The sequence below is a fragment of the Tursiops truncatus genome, chromosome 13 (assembly GCF_011762595.2).
Source record: "Tursiops truncatus isolate mTurTru1 chromosome 13, mTurTru1.mat.Y, whole genome shotgun sequence".
NCBI lineage: Eukaryota > Metazoa > Chordata > Mammalia > Artiodactyla > Delphinidae > Tursiops > Tursiops truncatus.
The window spans coordinates 65,887,314-65,909,599 of NC_047046.1; the positions used below are offsets into that span (position 1 = coordinate 65,887,314).

Here is a 22,286-nt window from a genome sequence, read left to right on the forward strand (position 1 = left end):
CATTTGGAAGCCATTCAGGGAGAATAGAAATGATCAGAGGTATGTTTTTAAGAGAAGAATAGGATTGGAGCAGGGGAACAAAATTGTGAGAATAGAGACTACAACACTGTAAAACATCTACACTCCAATTAAAAAAAAAACTAACTTTACTATATTTATTTTTAATTTTTTTCAACAATACCTCTGTGCTCTTTTAATCTTTGGTTACTTATTCTCTAGTTTTTAGCTTAATGGTTTGTTTACTAAACAAACATAGAAGCTTTAATCCTAAAATAAAAAAATAAAATAAAGGCTGTTGCTTTGATGCCTGTGGTGTTAATAAGGTTTGAAAAAAAAAGGTTCTTGAGGTAGCCCAGGTGAGAAGTGACGGTGGCTTGGGCTGGGTGGGGATGGAGGGAGGAAATAAATATTTGAAGGGTATTTCACAGGTAGTCTCTGTGGGACATACTGATTTATTAGGTTGGGGTGGGGGAGGGTGGGAGAGGAAGAAATCAAGAATGGACCCTGGATGGATTCCCATTTGATCAGATGATAACAAGAGGAGAAACAAATGTGGGGAAAAGACAATGAGTCTGTTTTAGACATATTTAATTCAGTGTGATTACTGGTTTTTCAGGCCAACATCTCCCTGTTTTCTAACCTTTATTCTTTAAAAGCTGTTATTTATATATTTATGTGAATTGACCATTGCCTCCTTTTGTGCTACCTGTGTGCCCTGTATAGAACTTAAAATGCCTATAAGCCTCCTGGATTATAAGCTCCATGAGGGAAATTCCCTGGTGGTCCAGTGGTTAGGAGTCCTTGCTTCTACTGCAGGGCAGCATGGGTTTGATCCCTGGTCAGGGAACTAAGATCCTGCATGCCATGTGCTGCAGACAGATGGATGGATGGATGGATGGATGGATGGGTAAATAAATAAACAAACAAACTCACTCCACGAGGACAGGGGCACTTCTTACATCCCTGGAGTTCAGAATAGTACCTGGCACGTAGTATTTTGTAAATATTTGAATGAATGCCACTTTATTTCCTTATTTACGTGTCAGTCACCTTGAAGATTAGGTCCTTGAAGGTGGGGCCTCATGGTAATTTTTGTGTTTCCAGTGCCTGATACAGAGCCTGACTCACAGTTAGAGCTCAATAAATGTTACCTGTTGGTTCTGTTATTACTCTTTTCATCATCACCATCTACCATTTAAGCACATTTTTATTTTTGTTGATTTTTAGTCCTGGGTATTATGTAATGATAATATAGGGTTTTGTTTTCCAGGGGGAGGGAGTCCTCAATTTTAGATGTTTAGATTTGACTTCAAAGGCCAAAGTCTTTAGCCTAATGCTGGCTGATGTAGATATTATTTGCTGTGCTTAATTTCAGATACATCTATATAATGGGAATACAAGAAAGAAATGAGAAGTTGTTTTACAGAATACTGCAAGATGATATCGAAAGTCTAATGCCAATTGTATATACACCAACAGTTGGTCTTGCCTGCTCCCAGTATGGACACATCTTTAGAAGACCTAGGTAAGGCTTATTTTTAAAAATATATTTGCAAATGACTATTGCGTAGAAAAAACATCACTTCATAGCCCCTATTACATTTCTATTTTATGTATTGCAGTCTTATCCAACCACATTTCCCACCTCACAAAAGCTTAATTTGGACCAAAAGGGATTAATAAAAATCTAACATGTCATATCTTTTATTTTGTGGAAATACCATCATTTATTCCTAACCTTCTTTAAGTATTTATGATTGTTAGAGGAAATGTGCATTTTTGTACCAAAAAAAAAAAAACCCACAGTATTCTTAATTTTGGTGGCATATTCTGCAGAATAATCATAAAAGTTTTTGACAATCCGGCCAATTAAGAGATAGATTCTCATTTTTTTATCAGCTTTATTTCTATTGTTTGTCCTTTTTTATGAATTTACACAAATTTTACTTTCAGATAGTTCAAGTACCTCCAAATATTTTAAGTGGAAAGGGTACTGGAATGAGCATCGGCTCAAGTCTTTGAATAAGTTACTTTATTCCTCCGAATCTGTTTATCATAAGGTAGGAATACCAGTATCTTTCAAAGAGCTGCTGAGAAGGTCAGATGAGGAAACTGATGTGACAGTTTTTTGTAAACTTATAAGCATTGTATAAATGCTATTTTTACTTAATTTGAGTTTTCTTCTCTGTTCCTCTAACGTGTAATCATTTTCCACAATCCTTATGTTTTTCCCATGTCCTGCTTACATATTGGTACAAATGTAGAAATGCAAACACTGTGTGATAGCATTTATCTTTAGTCTCCTCTCATGTAGTGTAGTGGCTTTCAAACTTTAATGTGCATATGAAACATCTGTGGGGCTTACTTAAAATGTTCATCCTTGCCAACTTTCCTCTCCTTCCTATTCCCAAGATTCTGATGAAAAAGAGAAAGGTCTGGAGGTCCGGATTGTAATGAACACCGTCGGTGATGGTGTTGCAGGTATTCCCCGGAAGACACTTTGAGAACACTGTCTGTTCTGTCCTATGTGCTGCCATCAATTAATATGTCTAAGCACTTCTGTGGTATAACCCAGCTGTTCAGCTCTTTTATAGTTTCATTTTCACTTATAATAGTACTTCCCAATCCAGATTAAAGGACAAAGGAAAACAAAAAGATACTGATGCCTGGGCCCCAACCACAGAGATTCTGATTCAGTTAGTCTAGAGTTGGGCCCAGGTGTTGCTGTTTCATAAAATCTCCTGGTGTGATTTTGATGTGCACCCAGAGTTGAGAACTCACATGAAACATAAAGAGCTTTTGGGTGAGGGCAGATACTGTGTATCACTTGTGCAGTGGCAGTGGTTTTTTGTTTGTTTTGTTTTTTACGTAGAAGATGGTCAGTAGGTCTTGGTTGTTTAAGTCCAAGCTAGTTAAATCAGAATCTCTGGGGGTAGAACCCTGGCATTTTAAAAAGCTCATCAGATGGGCTCCCCTGGTGGCGCAGTAGTTGAGAGTCCGCCTGTCCATGCAAGGGACGGGGGTTCGTGCCCTGGTCCGGGAAGATCCCACATGCCACAGAGCAGCTGGACCCGTGAGCCATGGCCGCTGAGCCTGCGCGTCTGGAGCCTGTGCTCTGCAACGGGAGAGGCCACAACAGTGAGAGGCCCGCGTACCGCAAAATAAATAAATAAATAAATAAAATAAAAAGCTCAGCAGATGATTCTACTATGAAGCTCTGGTTGAGAAACCGTTTAAACTGATTTAAGCTGGGATAGTAATGCCAAAGTTAAGATGTCGATGAGAAGAATGGATAAGCATCAAGTTCCTACTGTATAGCACAGGGCACTGTATTCAATAGCCTTTGATAAACCATAACGGAAAAGAATATGATAGAGAATGTATATATGTATGTATAACTGAATCACTGTGCTGTACAGTAGAAATTAGCACAACATTGTAAATCAACTATACTTCAATAAAATAAATTTTTTAAAAAGGATATCAGTGAGAAAGTTAAGAATCAGTTTGAAGGCACTGGGAGCCCATTGGCCCTCGTCTTTACTTGGCCTGTTTTCTAGAACCTATGTTTCTTTTTTCTGTCTCTCTTCCTGCCTTCCTCTCTTCCTTTATTGAAATCTGGATTATCTCAATTGGATAACAATATACAATGTTTAAAATAACTTTTTACTTTTTCCTAATGCTTCAAGGATGGATTTTTTATGTGAAATTACTATAGTTTTCTTCTCTCCCTTCCTGCTCCTTCAGATTTCAAATTTTCAGTTTCAGTGACTTTGGACAGTAGTTTACTTAGCTTTATCGTGCTTTCCTGCATTGGTGGGTTGTCTTTATATTGCTTTTTACTGGAGGTATATTGAGTTTATTTGAATAGAAGATGTGGATACATTTCTTCTTGGGTAAAAATGATCACATCATTTAATAATAACCTTTGTTGCAGCTACTATGTGAACAATGCAATTACAGTTTGAAGTGGTTGAAAATAAACCTGTGTGACTTAGGTAAATCTGCTTGGAAATGACAGTGTCTTGATGTTTTACTAAAATATCTAAATATTCCAATTATGAACAAAAACTTAGAAAAAACCAAAAACTGTTGTGAAATGCAAAAGTGTTTTTGTTCTGTTGCAGGGGATTATTTATTTCAATCTCAGACAGAGGTCATGTTAGATCAATTGTGGATAACTGGCCAGAAAATCATGTTAAGGTACTAATAGCACAACCTTCCTTTCACAATGTTTTTTCTTTCTATGTAAGTTACCTCTTACAAGGCAGAATTTTCAAGAACAGTTTTTTTTCATTGTTGCTCTGATTTATTTTGTACTTGCATACATGTAGATTTAGTGCTCTGAGGAAATCATGATGGTAATTATAAAATGGGTTACTGGTATAGAGTTTGCCCTGGGAAAGCAACTGGGCCTAGTAAGGTGAGCCTGTTCACTTCAGTACCACTGGTATCTCTTGCCTTCTCTATATTCCTTTACTTTTTCAGTTAATATTATTCTAGGTAAAGAAAATACATTAAAATGCCATAAAAACTTTTATTCTGGTGGGCAATGGGGAGGATTCATTATGTCTTTTTTCTTCTAATTCTAAGATAGATTTAGATCCTTAAGCAAATATACCACTCTTAGCATTTCAAATTTAGCAAATATAAACAGCTGTCAATCTGGCTGTCTTTCATAAAACAAAAACTAATGACTTCTTTAAGATCTTTTGGTAGGCTTTAGTGTTTATTACAGGCAGTAATCTCAGTTGCCTTTATTGCGTGTTTTCCTCACCAAAATAATCTTTGATGAATTATCATTTGTTCTAATAACCTAAAAAAAATTTGGTCAGATAATTAAATTCATAGTATCCTCTTAAAACCTTGTAGGTGTATTTTTTATTCTAGATTTTTTTCTCCATTGCTAAGGTTTTTCTTGTTTGGCTTCAGTTATTATTTGGAGTAACATGTTATTTCTAAACTCTTTTTTTCTCTTAGGGTTAATCTTTATCAGAAGTTCCCCTCTCCCCGTTTTAGTCATTGTGAACATATTCAAGTTGATCCTCTAGTCAGAAGCATTCTACTCCTAAACCAAAGACACAGGGAAATCAAATCTAGTTAATTCTCCTCTTTACATCTATATTCTAGAAACCCTAGAATTTTAAGTATTCTTGGTTGGTTAACTTTGAAAGTTAGTTAAGAAACAATTTTATTTTTAAAAGTGAGAGTGAAACTATGTGAAGAGAATCTTTTTTTGAGGTTTTCTGTTTTGTTTTTAACAGTAGCTTTTCTGAGATAAAATTCACATACAATGCAATTCACTGGCTTAAAATGTAAATTCAGTAATTTGTAGTATATTCACGGAGTTGTGCAGCCATCGTCATTGAGAACATTTTCATCACAGCTCCCTCATCCCCACCTTGCCAGAAAAGCCCTGTACCCGTTAGTGTCACTCCCCACTCAGCCCTAGACAACCACTAATGCACTTCTCTCTCTGTAGCTTTACATGTTCATGTGAATGGAATAATCTAATACGTGCTATTTTGTGATGAAGAGAATCTTTTTGTGAATGTGTTTCTTAAGTGCTCCATTTTGGACAACTTATAATTTATTTTACTTTATCTTATTTGTAATTAAGGCTGTTGTGGTGACTGATGGAGAGAGAATTCTGGGTCTTGGAGATCTGGGTGTCTATGGAATGGGAATCCCAGTAGGAAAACTTTGTTTGTATACAGCTTGTGCTGGAATACGGCCTGATAGATGCCTGCCTGTGTGTATTGATGTAGGAACTGATAATCCAGTGAGTAAAATCATTTTCCCCCTTTGACCCTTCTCCCATATTAAAAAAAAAAAAAAAAACTGCTTTATTACATTCCTCTTTTGAAGAAATATAAGAAGAGAAAATTCTGTGATTAGATATTAGCCTTTGTCTTAAACGCCTTTTAATATTTATGCAAATAATAGTAAATTGATACTATTAAGTTTTTTGAAGAAGGGCAATAAAGTTTTAAAAATTATTAACTTCTTTATTTTACAATTTTCGTTTTATAGAATGTGTTTAAACTGTTTGTATAACAGAATGCTTTTATTTTTACGTTTGTTCTCTTTTATAGGCACTCTTAAAAGATCCATTTTACATGGGTTTATATCAGAAAAGAGATCGATCACAACGTTACGATGATCTGATTGATGAGTTTATGAAGGCCATTACTGACAGGTATTTTTTAAAAGTTTGAGTATATGAAAGCATCTCTTAAAAAAAAAAAAGGAACCACAGTTTTGTTTTCCTTTATCTTTTGTGAAGATAGGTAGAAGGAGATTAAATTTTGGAGAACTTAGGTTCTTTCCTGCCTGATTCGATGTGCTGATGTGTGGTGATACCCTCTGCCTTGCCTTCCTGAGTTATCTGACATCTTGAGCACACTGAAATCTTGAAGTCTGCACTCACTGCTCCTAAAATCCCCTCACTGTGCGGTTCTTTCAGCCCTTGGCATCCAGGCTGACTCCACCATTCCAGTGAAACCCTTGTGCAGCTTTCGTGTTTTAAATTCTGACCATTTGGTCTTCTTCTCTCTCCTCTTTGCAGCATCTGACCAGGTTTTCCACTCCTACATCCTTGAAATTGTTTTCTCTTGACCACTAAAAGATTTTCCTAACTTGGTCTTTCTCCCACCTTTTTTCTTTCCTTTGTCATCTCCACTGGTTTTTCTTCCTCTCTTATTAAATGTGGGTGAATACATAGTTCTCTTCTCTTCTCATAGTCTTGTAAGCTATGACCTTTATGCACGTGACTCCTAAGTCCATGAATACCCATCTCTGTAGTCCCACATCCCTCTGAGGCTTGCGTTCCCAACAGTTGGAATCCTCCATCCAGACATTTTGTTGCTCCTTCATATTCATGTCCAGAACAACTCCTTCCCTTTCTAAATTGCCTATCTTCTGTAAATCCAGCCTCTAATAATGGCATTAACATGGTTGACAGGGTTGTTGCCAGACCTTTGATCTTGGTCTAATCTTTGACTCTTTCTCCTCCTCCATCAACCCCGTATAGTGTCACTCAATCCTCACATCCAGTTGGTACTATCCCTTAAATGCCTCAGAAATATATCTCCTCTTTTCCATTGCCACAGCCTTTCTGCAGATCTTCATCTCTCTTTTGGATTCTTTAAAACCTTCCTCCAACTTCTCTCCATTTCCTCTCCACCTTACCACCAGATTAGTCTTTTAAAAACATGCACTTTGTTATATCATTCTTTTGTTTGAAATCTATCAGTGGTTTCACGTTGCCATAGGGTAAAGTCCAAACTCTTTATGATCTAGCCCTGCCCTTCCCTGTAGATTATTGGTACATGGAAGATAGTAAAAAATTAACTCCTGGGCTTCCCTGGTGGTGCAGTGGTTGAGAGTCCGCCTGCCGATGCAGGGGACACGGGTTCGTGCCCCGGTCCGGGAAGATCCCACATGCCACCAAGCGGCTGGGCCCGTGAGCCATGGCGGCTGAGCCTGCGCGTCCGGAGCCTGTGCTCCGCAACGGGAGAGGCCACAACAGTGAGAGGCCCGCGTACCGCAAAAAAAAAAAAAAAATTAACTCCTTTTCAGAATCAAAGTTGACACATCTAAAACTAAACTTTTTATCTTCCCCAAAATTGCCATCTCCTCCCCTTCCCCTCATTTCCTTACCTTGGACAATCAGATAGTATCTCTTAGTCATCCAGGCTGCCTTGGCATTTTAACAGCATCTCTCTCACTTCCCAGGTGGTCCTCATCGTCAACTTCTTTTTGTTCATTCTGATGTCTCATAATTGTCCCTTTCACTTCCTGTGGCTTCTGCTTCAGATCTTCTTGTCGTCCTGTCATAATAGCTGCCTAGCTATTTGTCCTTCTTTCTCATCTCTCCCCAGGTTGATATATGCTGTGTATCGCTGGCAGGTTTATCCTTCCTAAAGGGAGTCTCAGATGAATTCTTCCCTTCTCTAGCCTTCAGTGATTCTAGATCAGATACGGAATAAAGTCCCCATTCCCTAATTTTGCATTCATCGTTCTCCGTTATCTGGCTCCAACCTACCTTAACCAACTTCTCCCTTATACTTTCATATAGACCCTGAAATGTATAGCCAGACTGTTGAAAATTCAGGGTCAGCAAAATACACCTTGTTTTCTTTCTACCGCTTTACTTTTTGTTCTTTCAGGACCCAAATAAAGTCCCACCTCCTTTTCAAGCCTTCCCTTACTCCACCCCACCAAGATGATTGATATCTTTTTCTGAATGCCAGTCAACTCATACAGCAATTATTCTTTAACCTCTTATTTAATATATACTTTCCTGTGTTGCTGTTTAACTGTGAATGTAATGAAAATTCACATATCAAATATATACTTTTTGAGACTCAGAGACAAAATCTCTTGCTTTTTAGGAAGTTACTTGTGCTTACATGTGCTGGACACCCTCCTAGGCACTTGGTAATAGTTTATGCAGATTAATATCCCATAGGTCCATCATAGTGCTACATTCATTTTAAGAACCCCATACATTTTTCAGAATGAGTAATAGATTTTTCTACATTTTGAGTTCTAGTCTTTCACAGACTCTGAAAATTGCCAAATGGCCTTAAACGAACTAACTTTGTACATTATTTTAAAATGTGATCATAAGGACTATTAGACAGGAAAGCTGTTTAAAAGTGGTATTTTCAACACAACTGTTATGGGCTTTGCTGTTTTTAGATATGGACAGAACACACTTATTCAGTTTGAAGACTTTGGAAATCATAATGCATTCAGGTTCTTGAGAAAATACCGAGAAAAATACTGTACCTTCAATGATGATATTCAAGGTAAAGCAAAAGAAAACCTTAGGTTTTTGATTCCTACTTAAAATTTTTTTTAATGTGCCTACTTTTTACTTTACAATGTTTTACTTGTCTTACAGGGACGGCTGCAGTTGCTCTAGCCGGTCTGCTTGCAGCCCAAAAAGTCATTGGTAAACCGATCTCAGAACACAGAATCTTATTTCTTGGAGCAGGAGAGGTAAAGTTCCTATAAGCTTTTAGGATTGAAAACCAACACTCTCCTTTAGAATTGGAAAATGGGGTATAATGAACTTATAATTTTGTTGAGATAGAGGGTGTGAATTCAAGATCAGTGTTGTGAATAGGTAATTTAAAATGTTTGGAAAGAATATCACAAAGAATCAAGCTTTGTGTGCTTTGTAAGGGAAGAATAGGCCCAGTATTCCTCATAACATAATTCTCATAAATAAAGTAATTTAGTATTGCGTCATACTCTAGTCCTTGTTTTTTAAAATTTATGTTTTGTTGCACAGGCTGCTCTTGGAATTGCAAATCTTATAGTTATGGCTATGGTGGAAAATGGCCTCTCAGAAGAAGAGGCGCAAAAGAAAATTTGGATGGTTGACAAATTTGGTTTATTATTTAAGGTAAGGTACTTAAAATTTGGAGAAGCAAAAGAAGTTTTTATAGTGTTATGTTTAGTTATTTTTCATATTCAAATCATAATCTCTGTGTTGGCACCAGACTTATTCTTTCTTGCTTTATTCTCTGACTCTTGACCCGTCTAAAACCTAGTGGTTTTTCATAGGAATTCAGAAGTTTCTAATTAAATCATTAGCAGGACATCTGATATTTGAGCAGAAATTCTTTAACCCTTTGGAGATCATAATCTCTTGTAGCAATCTCATGGAAATCTAAGGACCTTTTCCCCAGAAAAAGGCACATATTCCTAAGGTCAAATGATGGATAATAAAGAGTTTTATCCCAGATCAACTTGGTATCCTTTGGACCTACCTGCCTTCCTATCACTGATTGCCATTTTTAGTAGCTTAAGAAATGCCTTATATCTTATACTGTGTAACACATTGAAATGTAGGTAAACTGTCTCATAGTTGAACTTATCCAGTACACAATGCTGTTGTATTTTTGCCATATATATTGATATAGAGGTTACTTGTCATCTACACCTTTGGGCAAGCTTATGCTAGTGTACTTTGCTCCAGTTCTGAAATCTTTTCTTAATTAGTACCAGTATTCTATTAGTACAAAAAATAAAATGAAAAATTAAAGTATGTGAATGAAAAATCTTGAATGCTTAAATTATAACTAATTTTTTTAAGTGTTTAAAAATGTACCAGACATTGTGATAAGACTTTACAGGTATTACCTCATTTAAAGTTTTTTTAAAAAGTCTCATTTGATCTTATCAAAAATTCAGCGAAATTTTACAAATGAGGGAAAGAAGTTTAAAAAGGTCAGCTCACTTTTCCAAGATCATCACGTTATAAGTGATGGAGGTAGGATTCACACCCAGGTAGCCTGACTGTGAATCCTATGCTCTTAATCATTCAACTGTGCTGCCTCCCAAAGCTGTAACTGCCATATTTGCTTGTATGTAAGATACAAGGATTACAAGACATTGTACTTGGAAGGCTATATCTGTTTTTACATATATATATGTATATGTTTTTACATATATATATATAGATATATATGTATCTGTTTTTACTAGTACACAATTATGTTGGTGTTTCTTTTTGGGATGTTGGTTTTTATAAATGTTTTGTGATTCTTTATCATATTTGTAATGAGTCGAGTTTAGAATGAATACAAGTGAGAAGAAACCCTGTGCATCTGCACGTTCAGGGTATATTTTTCTTTTAAGATGAGTTTTAGGCTTCGTATCTCTCCTGAGGACCCAAAACACTGCCCTCCTTTCTGAGATTTTGAGAGTTTCCTGTTGAAGCCCTCATGGAAGAGCTGTGGTCTTCCTGGGAGCAGGCATGTGAAACCACTGTTCTGAGAACTTGGATCTGTTGAGGCTGTATTTCACTCATTTAATTACTTCCCAACCAAGTGATGATGGTGTGCTACCTTTCCCAGCCCCTGCTGGTCCTTACCTGGGGTTATTCTGAAGTTCTGATAGAAAAAGTCACCGTTGCATGGGAGGTCTCCTCTTTTAACAAAATAAGGATTTCTCAGCCTGGTTGGTTTTTGCATTCCACATGTTTTTGTCTGCTTTATATTGTTGAGAAATTCTTCATTGTTCCAGTGTGTCAGTGGTATATCTCCTGCCCTTGTGACACTACTAAGGAGTTAATTTTTACAGTTTTTGACCTGGGATTTGGTGAGGAAAGTATGTTCCTTCATTCAGCTATCTTGAACCAAAATTCCCCTTTCCTCTTGTTTCTGAACTTTTGGTAGTGTAAGTCCATGATGTCTATCTGAAATTCTGAAATCCTAAAAACTCTGAAATCCCTGAGTTTTTCTTCAAATTCATTTGGTTATAAATCTGACAGACCTGAACTCACCTACTAACTTTGGTAGCAAGACCAAAGAGGGTATTTCTAATCTTCACCTTTTGTACTTGGTGTGACTATTCATAAGTTCTGTTCAGTTGTGGAGAGCCCATTGCGAGGGTATTTGTGATATATTATCATAAGACAGTTCTAAAATATGAAATTCTGAATTTTAAAACACAGCTAGCCCAGATAAGGGATTGTGGGCCTTTGTGCCCTATTGGATTTAGGAGGACTTCACAGAGTAAATGAGTTTCTGAGAGGGATTAGTAAGTTTCTGGTTATAATGGAATTTGATTTGTATTTTATATTTGGGTTTATGAGCAATATGAAGATAGAATTGGAAGATATGGGTTAAAAAGAAAGGTACATTGGGCTTCCCTGGTGGCGCAGTGGTTGAGAGTCCGCCTGCCGATGCAGGGGACACAGGTTCGTGTCCCACATGCCGCGGAACGGCTGGGCCCGTGAGCCATGGCCGCTGAGCCTGCGCGTCCGGAGCCTGTGCTCCGCAACAGGAGAGGCCACAACAGTGAGAGGCCCGCGTACCGCAAAAAAAAAAAAAAAAAAAAAAAAAAAAAAGGTACATGAAAATGAAAAGATATTCTTATTGTAGAAGCAATATGTGACTTATAATGATGTCTTTTCAATTAATCCTTAATAAGCAATTACTAGAAAACTGTATTTTATCTAAAAATTCAGGGGCGGAAAGCTACAATAGACAGTCATCAGGAACCATTTGCTCACTTAGCCCCAGAGAGCGTACCTGATACTTTTGAAGATGCAGTAAATATACTTAAGCCTTCAGCTATAATTGGTAAGTAAAGTTGTTGTCAAGTCATTCTGTTACTTACCTGTGTAATGCCAGTCATAACTTCCATGCAGGATTACTCAAAATGAAATGACAGATTTTACCTAGCTTTCAGCATATATAATGTTTTCTATGATAGCTTTTTTTAAATTGGAGTATATCTGATGTGCAATATCATATAAGTGACAGGTGTAAATGTAGTGATTCACAATTTTTAAAGGTTATACTCTATTTATGGTTATTATAAAATATTGGCTATGTTCCCTGTGTTGTAGGTGGTAGCTTTTAGGTACAGTGTGTAAAGTTGTGTTAATGGATGTTGCTTGTACTTTTAACTTCTAGAAGCTGTGTGATTGAGCATGCTTCGCTTTTAGAGTTGGTATGACTGGTGGGCTCAAAACCTGAAAAAGACCAAGGTTATTTGACAGACCAAGAAAATCCTATGCAGAGTTAAAGATTTTCACTGGCAACAAAGCTGTAAGCCTTTGGTATGTTTTAAGAGTCAGGCATTGCATAGCTGACATCAGACTATGCAACATGGCATTAAGTTCAGAGCAGAAAATGTAAAAGTCTTTAAAAGAGGGACTATTTCATTTCCTATATAGCTGTAAGATTTGAAGCTATAATTTTTCTTGTAATTTTGCCAATTTCTTGGAGGAGCTCTGTGAAATGTTAAATAGTAAACTTGCTGTTTTAAGTCTCAAACAGTCTTTATGGTTAGGAAAAGGATGTCTGTATTAGCTTCTTCACTGATTAGAACTCATAATTTTTTAGAGTGAGAAGTAATCTTAAAGATTGCAAGTGTGTCTCTCTCAAAACTCAGTATGGAAACCTAAGAATCTGTCCATTGACTCAGTCCCTGGAGGGTCAAGGAAACAAAAAGAAAAAAATGTTTAATTCTTTTAGAACTCATGGATTCCTAAGACTATGTCCACATACCTCCACATGGGGAAACACTGAGTAGAAGTTCCTTTTTTACATGAGAAAAACAAGCACAGAGATGTTAAGCAACTTGCCCAAGATTTGTGAATATTTCCTATAGCCAGTAGTGACCGAGCAAGCACTAAAACTTTGGTCTCCAGATCAGTATTTTTCTCTATTACATATCAGTTTATAAAACGGAATTTAAAATTTCTTTGACTGTTGAATGTAAGTCTTATTGGATGAACTGTGTAAGCACTCAGCCGAGGCGTTGCTTGGTCATCCCCAGATTCCCACCATGGGCTAAGTATTCTTCCTTCATGCCGTGCTTCTATGCACTGCGTGCTTAGCACCTGTTACAGGTTTTCTGGTTTTCTGTTTACTCTGTTGTTTTTTCTCTCAACTATAAGCTGCCTGCATTATGCTCATTTTTATATCCTAATGGCCTAATACAGTGTCTCAGACATTGTAGGGGCTTATTAAAAGGTCATTAAACTGAACTCTATCAAGAAAGTGGATTGTGGGGCTTCCCTGGTGGCGCAGTAGTTGAGAGTCCGCCTGCTGATGCAGGGGACACAGGTTCATGCCCCGGTCTGGGAAGATCCCACATGCCGCGGAGCGGCTAGGCCCGTGAGCCATGGCCGCTGAGCCTGCGCGTCCGGAGCCTGTGCTCTGCAACGGGAGAGGCCACAACAGTGAGAGGCCCGTGTACCGAAAAAAAAAAAAAAAAAAAAAAAAAAGTAGATTGCTTTAGTCAAGAAGATCTTTTATCACTTCTGAACTCCTATTATTTTATAATGAATACCACAGAGTTTAACAAGTTAACATTTGAGGTGCAAGTTTTTAATTAAAACAATTTTTTTAATTGTGGTAAAATACACATAACATAAAATTTGCCATAACCATTTATAAGTGTACAGTGAGGTAGTGTTAAGTGCATTCACATTGTTGTGCAACCAATCTCCAGAACTCTTTTTACCTTGTAAAACTGAAGCTCTCTGTGCACCTGAAACTATCACAACATTGTTAATCAGCTATACTCCAATATAAAATAAAAAGTTAAAGGGAAAAAAAAAGCTGAAGCTCTATGCCTGTTAGACCAGTGGTCCCCAACCTTTTTAGCACTAGGAACCGGTTTCATGGAAGATAATTTTTCCACAGACCAAGGAGGGGGATGGTTTGGGGATGATTCAAGCATATTACATTTATTGTGTACTTTATTTCTATTATATTACATTGTAATATATAATGAAATAATTATACAGCGCACCGTAATGCTGACAGGAGGCAAAGCTCAGGTGGTAATGCGAGCAGTGGGGAACGGCTGTAAATGCAGATGAAGCTTCGCTCCCTCACCCGCCGCTCACCTCCTGATGTGCGGCCTGGTTCCTAACAGGCCACAGACTGGTACCAGTCCGTGGCCCCGGGGTTGGGGACCCCTGTGTTAGACAACAACTACATGATGGAGGTAGTCTTATACTCTTTTTATTGCCCACAATTTACTATATCTGGGGTAGACAATAAATATTTAAGTGAAAATTTTTAACATTTTATTGTTTCTCTTTTCAGATTTAAGATTGGAATTATCTCAGCAATGCAAAATCTTATCTTTGTAATGGGATAAGCACAGGTCTTATCTTTACCTGTGCTTTTGTTGTGTTGTTATAGAAATGCTATTGATGAGAAGGCTATGTTTTACTTGTAATGAAGTTCCTTTTTTTTCCCCCCTTATTTTATTACAGGAGTTGCAGGAGCTGGCCGACTTTTCACTCCTGGTGTAATCAAAGCCATGGCTGATATCAATGAGAGGCCTGTAATATTTGCATTAAGTAATCCTACAGCACAAGCTGAGTGCACAGCTGAAGAAGCATATACACTTACAGAGGTATTAATAATAGTATGAATTGGTTATGTCTATTATTTTCCCTCTATTAGCCTATTAGTTATACATTCTTGAATAATTCTTTTTATGGTTGCTCTAGAGATTACAGCATGTATCCATAGATCGTCAAATTCTGATGTAAATTATTGCTTGTATCAATTCTGGAAAGCAGTTACTTTATATATCCATTTTAATACCCTCAGGCCTTTTGTGCTATTGTTGTGCATTTTAATTCTCTCTATATTTTAAATCCCCAAAGACATTTCTTTTTGTTTTAAACAAAAATTATTCATTTAGATTTACCTACATTTTAATATTTTCTATTGCCATTGTGTCCTTCATGCATACCTGTGCTTCTATCTAGGATTATTTCTTCTACCAGAAGAACTTACTTTAAGTGTGGGTCTGATGAATTCTCTTGATAATTTCTTTATTTTGCCTTCATTTTGAAGGATATTGTTTCACTCTGCATGTAAGTCAGAGTTGGTAGATACTTTATTTCAGAACTTTGAATGTATCGTTCTTTTGTTTTCTGACTTCTGTTTTCTTTTTGATAGACCATTTTGTCTTCGGTTTTAAGCAGTTTTTCTACTATGGACTTAGGTGTGGTTTTCTTTGTATTTATTCCACCTGAGGACTGTAGAGCTCCTGAATCTGTGGCTTAATGTCTTTTTGGACACATTCTGTCTCTTCTCTTGTAGGAATCCAGTTATGTGAATGTCAAGACTTTTTCACCATATCTAATAAGTCTCTTACACTATTTTCTATGTATACCATCCTGTTTGTTCTCTGTGTTTCAATCCTGTGATTTTCTTTGGACTTATCTTCCAGTTTGCATATTCTCTTTTCAGCTGTGCTAAATCCATTGTTAGGTTCTTAATTTTATTGTATTTTTCACTTGTGGAATTTTATTTCATTCTTTCCATAATTCATTAATTTAGCATCACAGACTTAAAATCACATATTATAGAAATAATCAATTTATAAATACTACTTTCTTGCCCTCACATGTCATGAAATAATTGTTTTTACCCTCTTCACATGTATCTTCACCATCATAGGGCCATTCTTTTGAGTCATGTGACAGCTCCCTGGAACAAATTTTTACTTTCATCTAAATTGTTTAAAATTTAGCTCTTTTGAATTCTTTGACACTGCCACTGGGTTATATCCCAGGTAAAAGTATCTGCTTGTATACTGTTAGGACAGTTCTTTTTCCCTTACTGTTCTATAGAGATATATTTGTAATCTCCACAACGTAATCACTTCCTGTATTGTTCTTGCAAGTGATCTTTAAGTGACTCTAGGAAGTGATTTTTTTCTTTTAAGTTGGTTACAATGTTGTGTTAGTTTCAGGTATATAGCAAAGTGATTCGGTTATATACTTTTTCATTTTTTTGTATTTGTTTCCATTATAGGTTATTACAAGATGTAGAATATAATTCCCTGTGCTATACAGTAAATCTTTGTTGTTTAGGAAGTGATTTTTAAAGCCTTGTTTACAGTGATATATAGGAGTAGTAATTGTTAGGTCATACCCTTGAGAAAAATTAATAAATTTTATAAATGTTTTTGTCTCTATTAAAAATATTTTATTATGGAAAATTTCAAGCATATACAAAAGTAGAAAGAACAGTATAATTAACTCCCATGCACCAATACCCTGCTTCAAAAGTGATCAGCTTATTGCCAATCTTGTTTCTTCTACATCTTACTCACCTTAGAGTTTGAAGCCAGTCTCAGACATATCATTTTATTATAAATATTATAGTATATCTCTCAAAAGTTAAGGATTCTTTTAAAAATATAATCACAGTATTATCACACCTCACAATTTTAACAATATTTTTTAATTACTTATTTGATTCTTTTGTATAGCTTTCAGTTCTCTGCTAAAATTTTGTCTTGTCATTTAATTTCTTGAATATATGAATCATAAGTAAGGTTAATGTCTGATAGTAACAAATATCTCACTCTCTGTGAGTCCATTTCTATTATCTGTCTTTCTTCTTGGTTATCCAGTTCTTGTCTTTTTGTAAACCTAGTTTTACTTCTGTCTTTCACTTCCTTATTGAGTGCTAGGTAGTGTGGATGAAGGATAGTAGCAATAATTTGAGGCTCGGAATGAAGTTACCTTCCTCCATAGCAGCTTTGCCGTTCCTTTTGGAGGCTGTTAGTCTGGGGCAGCTCCATGTAATTCAGCAGGATGTGGTCCATGGGAGGCCTCATCTGTTTCCACAGTTTACGGTTTCTCTTGGGTATGAATCAAAAACCTTGGGGTATTTTTTTTTTTTTTTTTTTTTTGTGGTACGCGGCCCTCTCACTGTTGTGGCCTCTCCCGTTGTGGAGCACAGGCTCCGGACGCGCAGGCTCAGCGGCCATGGCTCACGGGCCCAGCCGCTCCGCGGCATGTGAGATCTTCCCGGACTGGGGCACGAACCCGTGTCCCCTGCATCGGCAGGCAGACTCTCAACCACTGCACCATCAGGGAAGCCCAACCCTGGGGTATTTATCAGCACCCCTCACCCGTAGTGGTCTCTGAAGTATACTTTTTCTCTCTCTGTCATCATGAGACTCCTGACAACTTCAGTGCTCAGGCACTCAGCCACAGGTTTTCCTTTTGAAATCACTCACCTGAAGGAGGAAAGCTTCAAATGCTGGGCCCAAATACCTTGCTTTCCTCTTTTTTTGGATATTGACTGTCTCCACTCCAAGCTCTCCCTATCTTGGTAGCACTCCCACTTCCTTAAAACATATTTTTAATATATTTTATCCAGTTTTTCTCATTGTTACCAGAGGGAGAATTGGTGTGAAACAACCTAGAAGACTGTTGCCAAAGTAGAACTCTCAGAACTTTCTGAACTTAATATTCACGCTCTTGATATATTTAGCATTGTTTTTTTCTCATTGTTACAAATTTTATTTTGACACATATATTCTCTCAAAATTCCTTTTGTTTCTATATTGCCACTTTGTGTTAGTCAAAATAAATTTGCTTGACTAGTGGCTTCCAACAGTTATAATAATTACTGAAACTTCTAATAATTATTGAAATCTTTTCTTTTGAACTCATCCACAAAGTCAGCATACAGATATATTAAAAAAAAAAATCAGTCTCTTTAGTATACTGTCTTACTTCTTTACCAAAGAGTTGTATTACTATTAGCTTGATTGCTCATCCTCTTCACCTGTCTTTACTACTTAAAACTAATGGTTATTGCCCCCCAAATTAAATCTTAGTCTTACACAAAGACTAGTTGATAAATATACTCCATGTATTATGGGTCTTGGCATTTCCAAAATATAAAAAATTTAAATGTTTTGGGCAGTAGTAGTATATCAGTAGAAGACTTCAAACATTTAAGAATTTTATTTTTTGAATAAATGTTATTGTAATAGATGTACACCGTTTGAATGAATAAAAATTCCTCAAGGAAACCAGTTTGACACACTGTATCAGTTCTGAGATGCAAATTTTCTCACAATTTTTATAACTTTGAAATTGTGTTATCTCTTAAAAATGGTAAAAAAGCATTGTGTCATAGTTTAATTTTACATAATTTTTTTCTTAGTGTTACATAAAATAATGGCATAAATGTATGTATTTGTAGTTACTGCTAAAATTTTAAGTGTCCTTTTGTTTTTGGTGGAGGGATGTCTCAGTGCTAGTCTAACACCCTCTGCTGCTTAGGGAGAAAAGTGCGTTTAAAAAAAAGTGTTTTTATATTTTAATGGCCAGTTGCTCAAAGAACAAAGAATAGGCTAACCTGGACTTCAGAATGAGAATACTGTTATCATTAAGGTCTTGCCACATTTAAGCTATAGGTTGATTATGAAAGAAGAAGAATTAAAAGAAAAAAAGATGGCCTGTTGTGACCACCTAGAGGGGTGGATTAGGGAGGGGGACACAAGAGGGGGAGGATATGGGGATATATGTATACATACATATAGATGATTCACTTTGTTATACAGCAGAAACTAATACAACATTGTGAAGCAATTATACTCCAATAAAGATGTTAAAAAAAAATGGCCTGGAGAAGATGAACTGCTGTTGAATCTTGCCATTCTAGAGAAGATGCCCAAGATCTTTCTAAATCTCCAAATTTACTGACATGAGGATATAACATTTTCCCCATAAAGAGCTATATTGTATAATCCACTTTATAAATCTATTAAAATTAATGGTGGCACAAAAATAATCTATATTATTATATACATTGTGGTAACTCGTATGGCATTAACCATGATCTTCAAAGAAACAAAATTTTTGTCACAAATAAAGCTAGGCTTAGAACAGGTAGAGAATGGTAGTAACTATCTGTAGAAAATTCTATAGCTTTCTGGAGTTGTAGGTCCAAGACACTCACCTGGGCCCACCACTGGCACAGTTGACTTGCTTCTACACATAAACCTGAGAGCATTTTGAAATTGAAAGTATGTCTTGTAAAAGTAATAATTACTACACATGGTAGATCTTCAGGTTGTCCAAAGGGTCAAATTCTTGAGTGCTAAATCCACTAATGCCAAGGGTCTACTATATTTCAAAGAATAATCACTCTTGCTATAATACACATCTGTAGATGTAGGGAAAAGATAAAGTATTATCTAAACACTTAAAATAACTCTGTCAAATGTTTAGGTGTCATGTCATTTTGTGCATCCTACTGTGTGGAGATAGTTCAGCTTTCTGTGAATCACCTTTTAACTTCATCTAAGTAGCTGTTTAAACATGACTTCCTTTAGTTATACCTCAAGTATTCCAAGATAAGTTATCCTGTTTGAAAACTATTGTTTTCTTGCCTTTTTTTTTTTTGGTCAGGTAGGGGTGCGACAGATGGAATTTGTGGGGGAAAATTATATATAAAGGATTTATAAATTAACCTTCAGGTACTTTTCAATTCCATGGGCACCAAATTCTCTTAGAAATACTGAAGGTGCTAGTAAAATGTATTATATGCTGTTATAGAGCACAGTACTAAAATTGGTGGATACAACAAATTTGGAGACTTCCTTTTCTTTAACAAGACAACATGCCATGTTTTTCTGGAGTGACTGTGGTTATACCATATGCCTGTTCTATAAACTTCCTATCTAGGGGGCATTGTAGCATAATAGAAAACCATGGGTTTTAGAATTATAAAAATCTGGATTCAAGATTAACTGCTATAGTTATGATGTGTGACTTTTTACAAAGTACTTGGAAATATTTAAGCCTTTGATTTCTGAGATTTTTTAAAAATATATATTAGTGAAATGGAGATGATAATCTCATAAGCCTTCTATGTGGGCTAAATTAACTGAGTTAACACATTTAAAGCACCTGGTACAGAGCCAGAAACAGCAGATGTACAGTAAATGGTAGCAGTTTAATTTTTGATGTTTTCCACTCATTCACAGATGTTTATAGCAGTCTTTATTATTAGGGATGATATTTTTTTGCCGTCTACATTTGTTAAGTTTTAAAGGAAATAGAAGTGTCAGGTTTTAAAGAATTTATTAATGGACTTTTTCAACTTTGAATGCTTGCTATGCATAAAACAAACCTTATTCTAATAAGGATTTGAATGAGAGGATTATGTTTTATAGTAAATTATGCCTATTTTGCAAGTAGTATATTGGTCTACTACAGGGTTTAATTTTGTTTTAATTCACCTCAATTTTCTAGTCCACATAAAGTAACAAAATTGAGGTTATTTCATTTCTCAACAGGGAAGGTGTTTGTTTGCCAGTGGCAGTCCATTTGAGCCAGTGAAACTCAGTGATGGGCAAGTCTTTATACCAGGTCAAGGAAACAATGTATATATTTTTCCAGGTAAATGCCACCATTATTTATGTTATAGAGTAATCATTAATAATTACATTAAAATTCCTTATGAAATTCTTTAGAATTTAAGATTTAAAAAACAATGGTATTTACAGGATTTTGCTATGAATGTACAGGAAAACTCAAGGAATTCAGCAAATCCAACTTGCTCTATTTCCCCTAAAAATTTATTTATTCATACCGTTCATTAAATTTGTTTTTATTATAGAAATAAAGTAGTACATGGTTCATAAAAATGCAAAAGGAACAGAATGTTAAAAAATTATTTAACCTATCTCCCCTTGGTACCTCCTTATCATACTTATCAGCTATAACCACTGTGGTTTCCTTTGAGTTTTCTGATGGTTACCATCATGACTGGCACACTTCTCCCTTATCTTGATTCTTCCAACTCTAGACTGTATGTGTGAACTTCCAACTGTGAAATCTAAGTAATAGTCCACACGTAATAACTAATACCTCCTAATACCTTGCTTTCTCTCTCTACCTGTCAATTTCTATTACTACTTTTAGTTTTCCTGGTAGTTACCTTTATCTCTGTATAATAAAGAGCTTTTGTAAGCAATTTAAGACAGTTTTTATTAGCTTGCCATAGTAAAAATGAAAAAAAAAATCTGGTGTTTAGCTTTCTTATCTCTTCTTATTTTATCTCTCAACTATGGTTGGTATTTCTACATTGCAGAGAAATTTTTGAAACTTACATTGTGTTCTGTTGTTTTCCATGTTTTGTCTCTGGATTGATTCTGAAATTACATGATTATATGTTACTCATGTCTAAACAAGAGTGTGGTTTGATAAATACAGTAGAACCTGCAATTCTAGATCAACAAAACTTTTGACACTCAAAGTCTTTTAAGTGTCAAGTATAATGAATCCTCCTCTAATTTCTTGCCAGCTTCCTTCATTTCATCCTGATCCTGCCCCACAGCAAATCATTTCTGTGGTGCTTCTCTCTTGCCCATGTACACTCTTCCTCTTTGTGTTGGTCTCATTTTTCTGGAATACATCTTTGAATAAGTTTTTTTATGAAGCATGGATGAAAACTGAGTTTTTATGTATCTGAAAATGTCTTTATTTTGTTCTCTCGCTTGATGGTTTGGTTGGGTAGAGATTTGTAGATTCAAAGTCATTTTTGTCAGACCTTTGAAAACATTTCTCCATCACTTCCAGTGGCCAGGGTTGCTGATGAGAAATCTGGTGTCAATGAGATTCTCATTCCTTTATACCTACTAGCTTTGTCTCCCTAAAAATGTTTCAGTGTTTTCTTTATCTTTAGATCTCTGAAATATTAGTGGGATGCATCCAGGTTTGGGCTTTATTTCCATCATGCATGTCTGCAGGTGGACCAATTCACTATATTTTCTTTTCCAAAGGATTTTTTGTTCTGTCTTTCCCCCCCACCCCTTATTTCTTTCCTTTCATTATTTCTGTTTTTCCCTTATGGAACTTGTGTTAGACCATGGTCAAATCCCTCTGTTGCCCTGACTTGTAACTTTTATTCATATTTTCACCTCTTACCTTTTTTGTTCTTTAATATGGGGGATTTCTGTGGTGTTTG

General features: G+C 36.1%; 1 protein-coding gene across 1 annotated transcript in view; it reads left to right on the forward strand.

The window, feature by feature from the left end:
* ME2 (malic enzyme 2) overlaps nt 1–22,286 on the forward strand; it is a 54,054-nt gene that overhangs the window by 22,430 nt on the left and 9,338 nt on the right. Inside the window, exons 4-13 of the mRNA XM_019937061.2 lie at nt 1,376–1,525; nt 4,128–4,203; nt 5,621–5,782; nt 6,096–6,199; nt 8,707–8,816; nt 8,912–9,009; nt 9,305–9,418; nt 11,990–12,104; nt 14,762–14,904; nt 20,614–20,716. Of these exons, the coding sequence (XP_019792620.1) occupies nt 1,376–1,525; nt 4,128–4,203; nt 5,621–5,782; nt 6,096–6,199; nt 8,707–8,816; nt 8,912–9,009; nt 9,305–9,418; nt 11,990–12,104; nt 14,762–14,904; nt 20,614–20,716 (1,175 nt within the window). The remainder of the gene's footprint in view (nt 1–1,375; nt 1,526–4,127; nt 4,204–5,620; nt 5,783–6,095; nt 6,200–8,706; nt 8,817–8,911; nt 9,010–9,304; nt 9,419–11,989; nt 12,105–14,761; nt 14,905–20,613; nt 20,717–22,286) is intronic.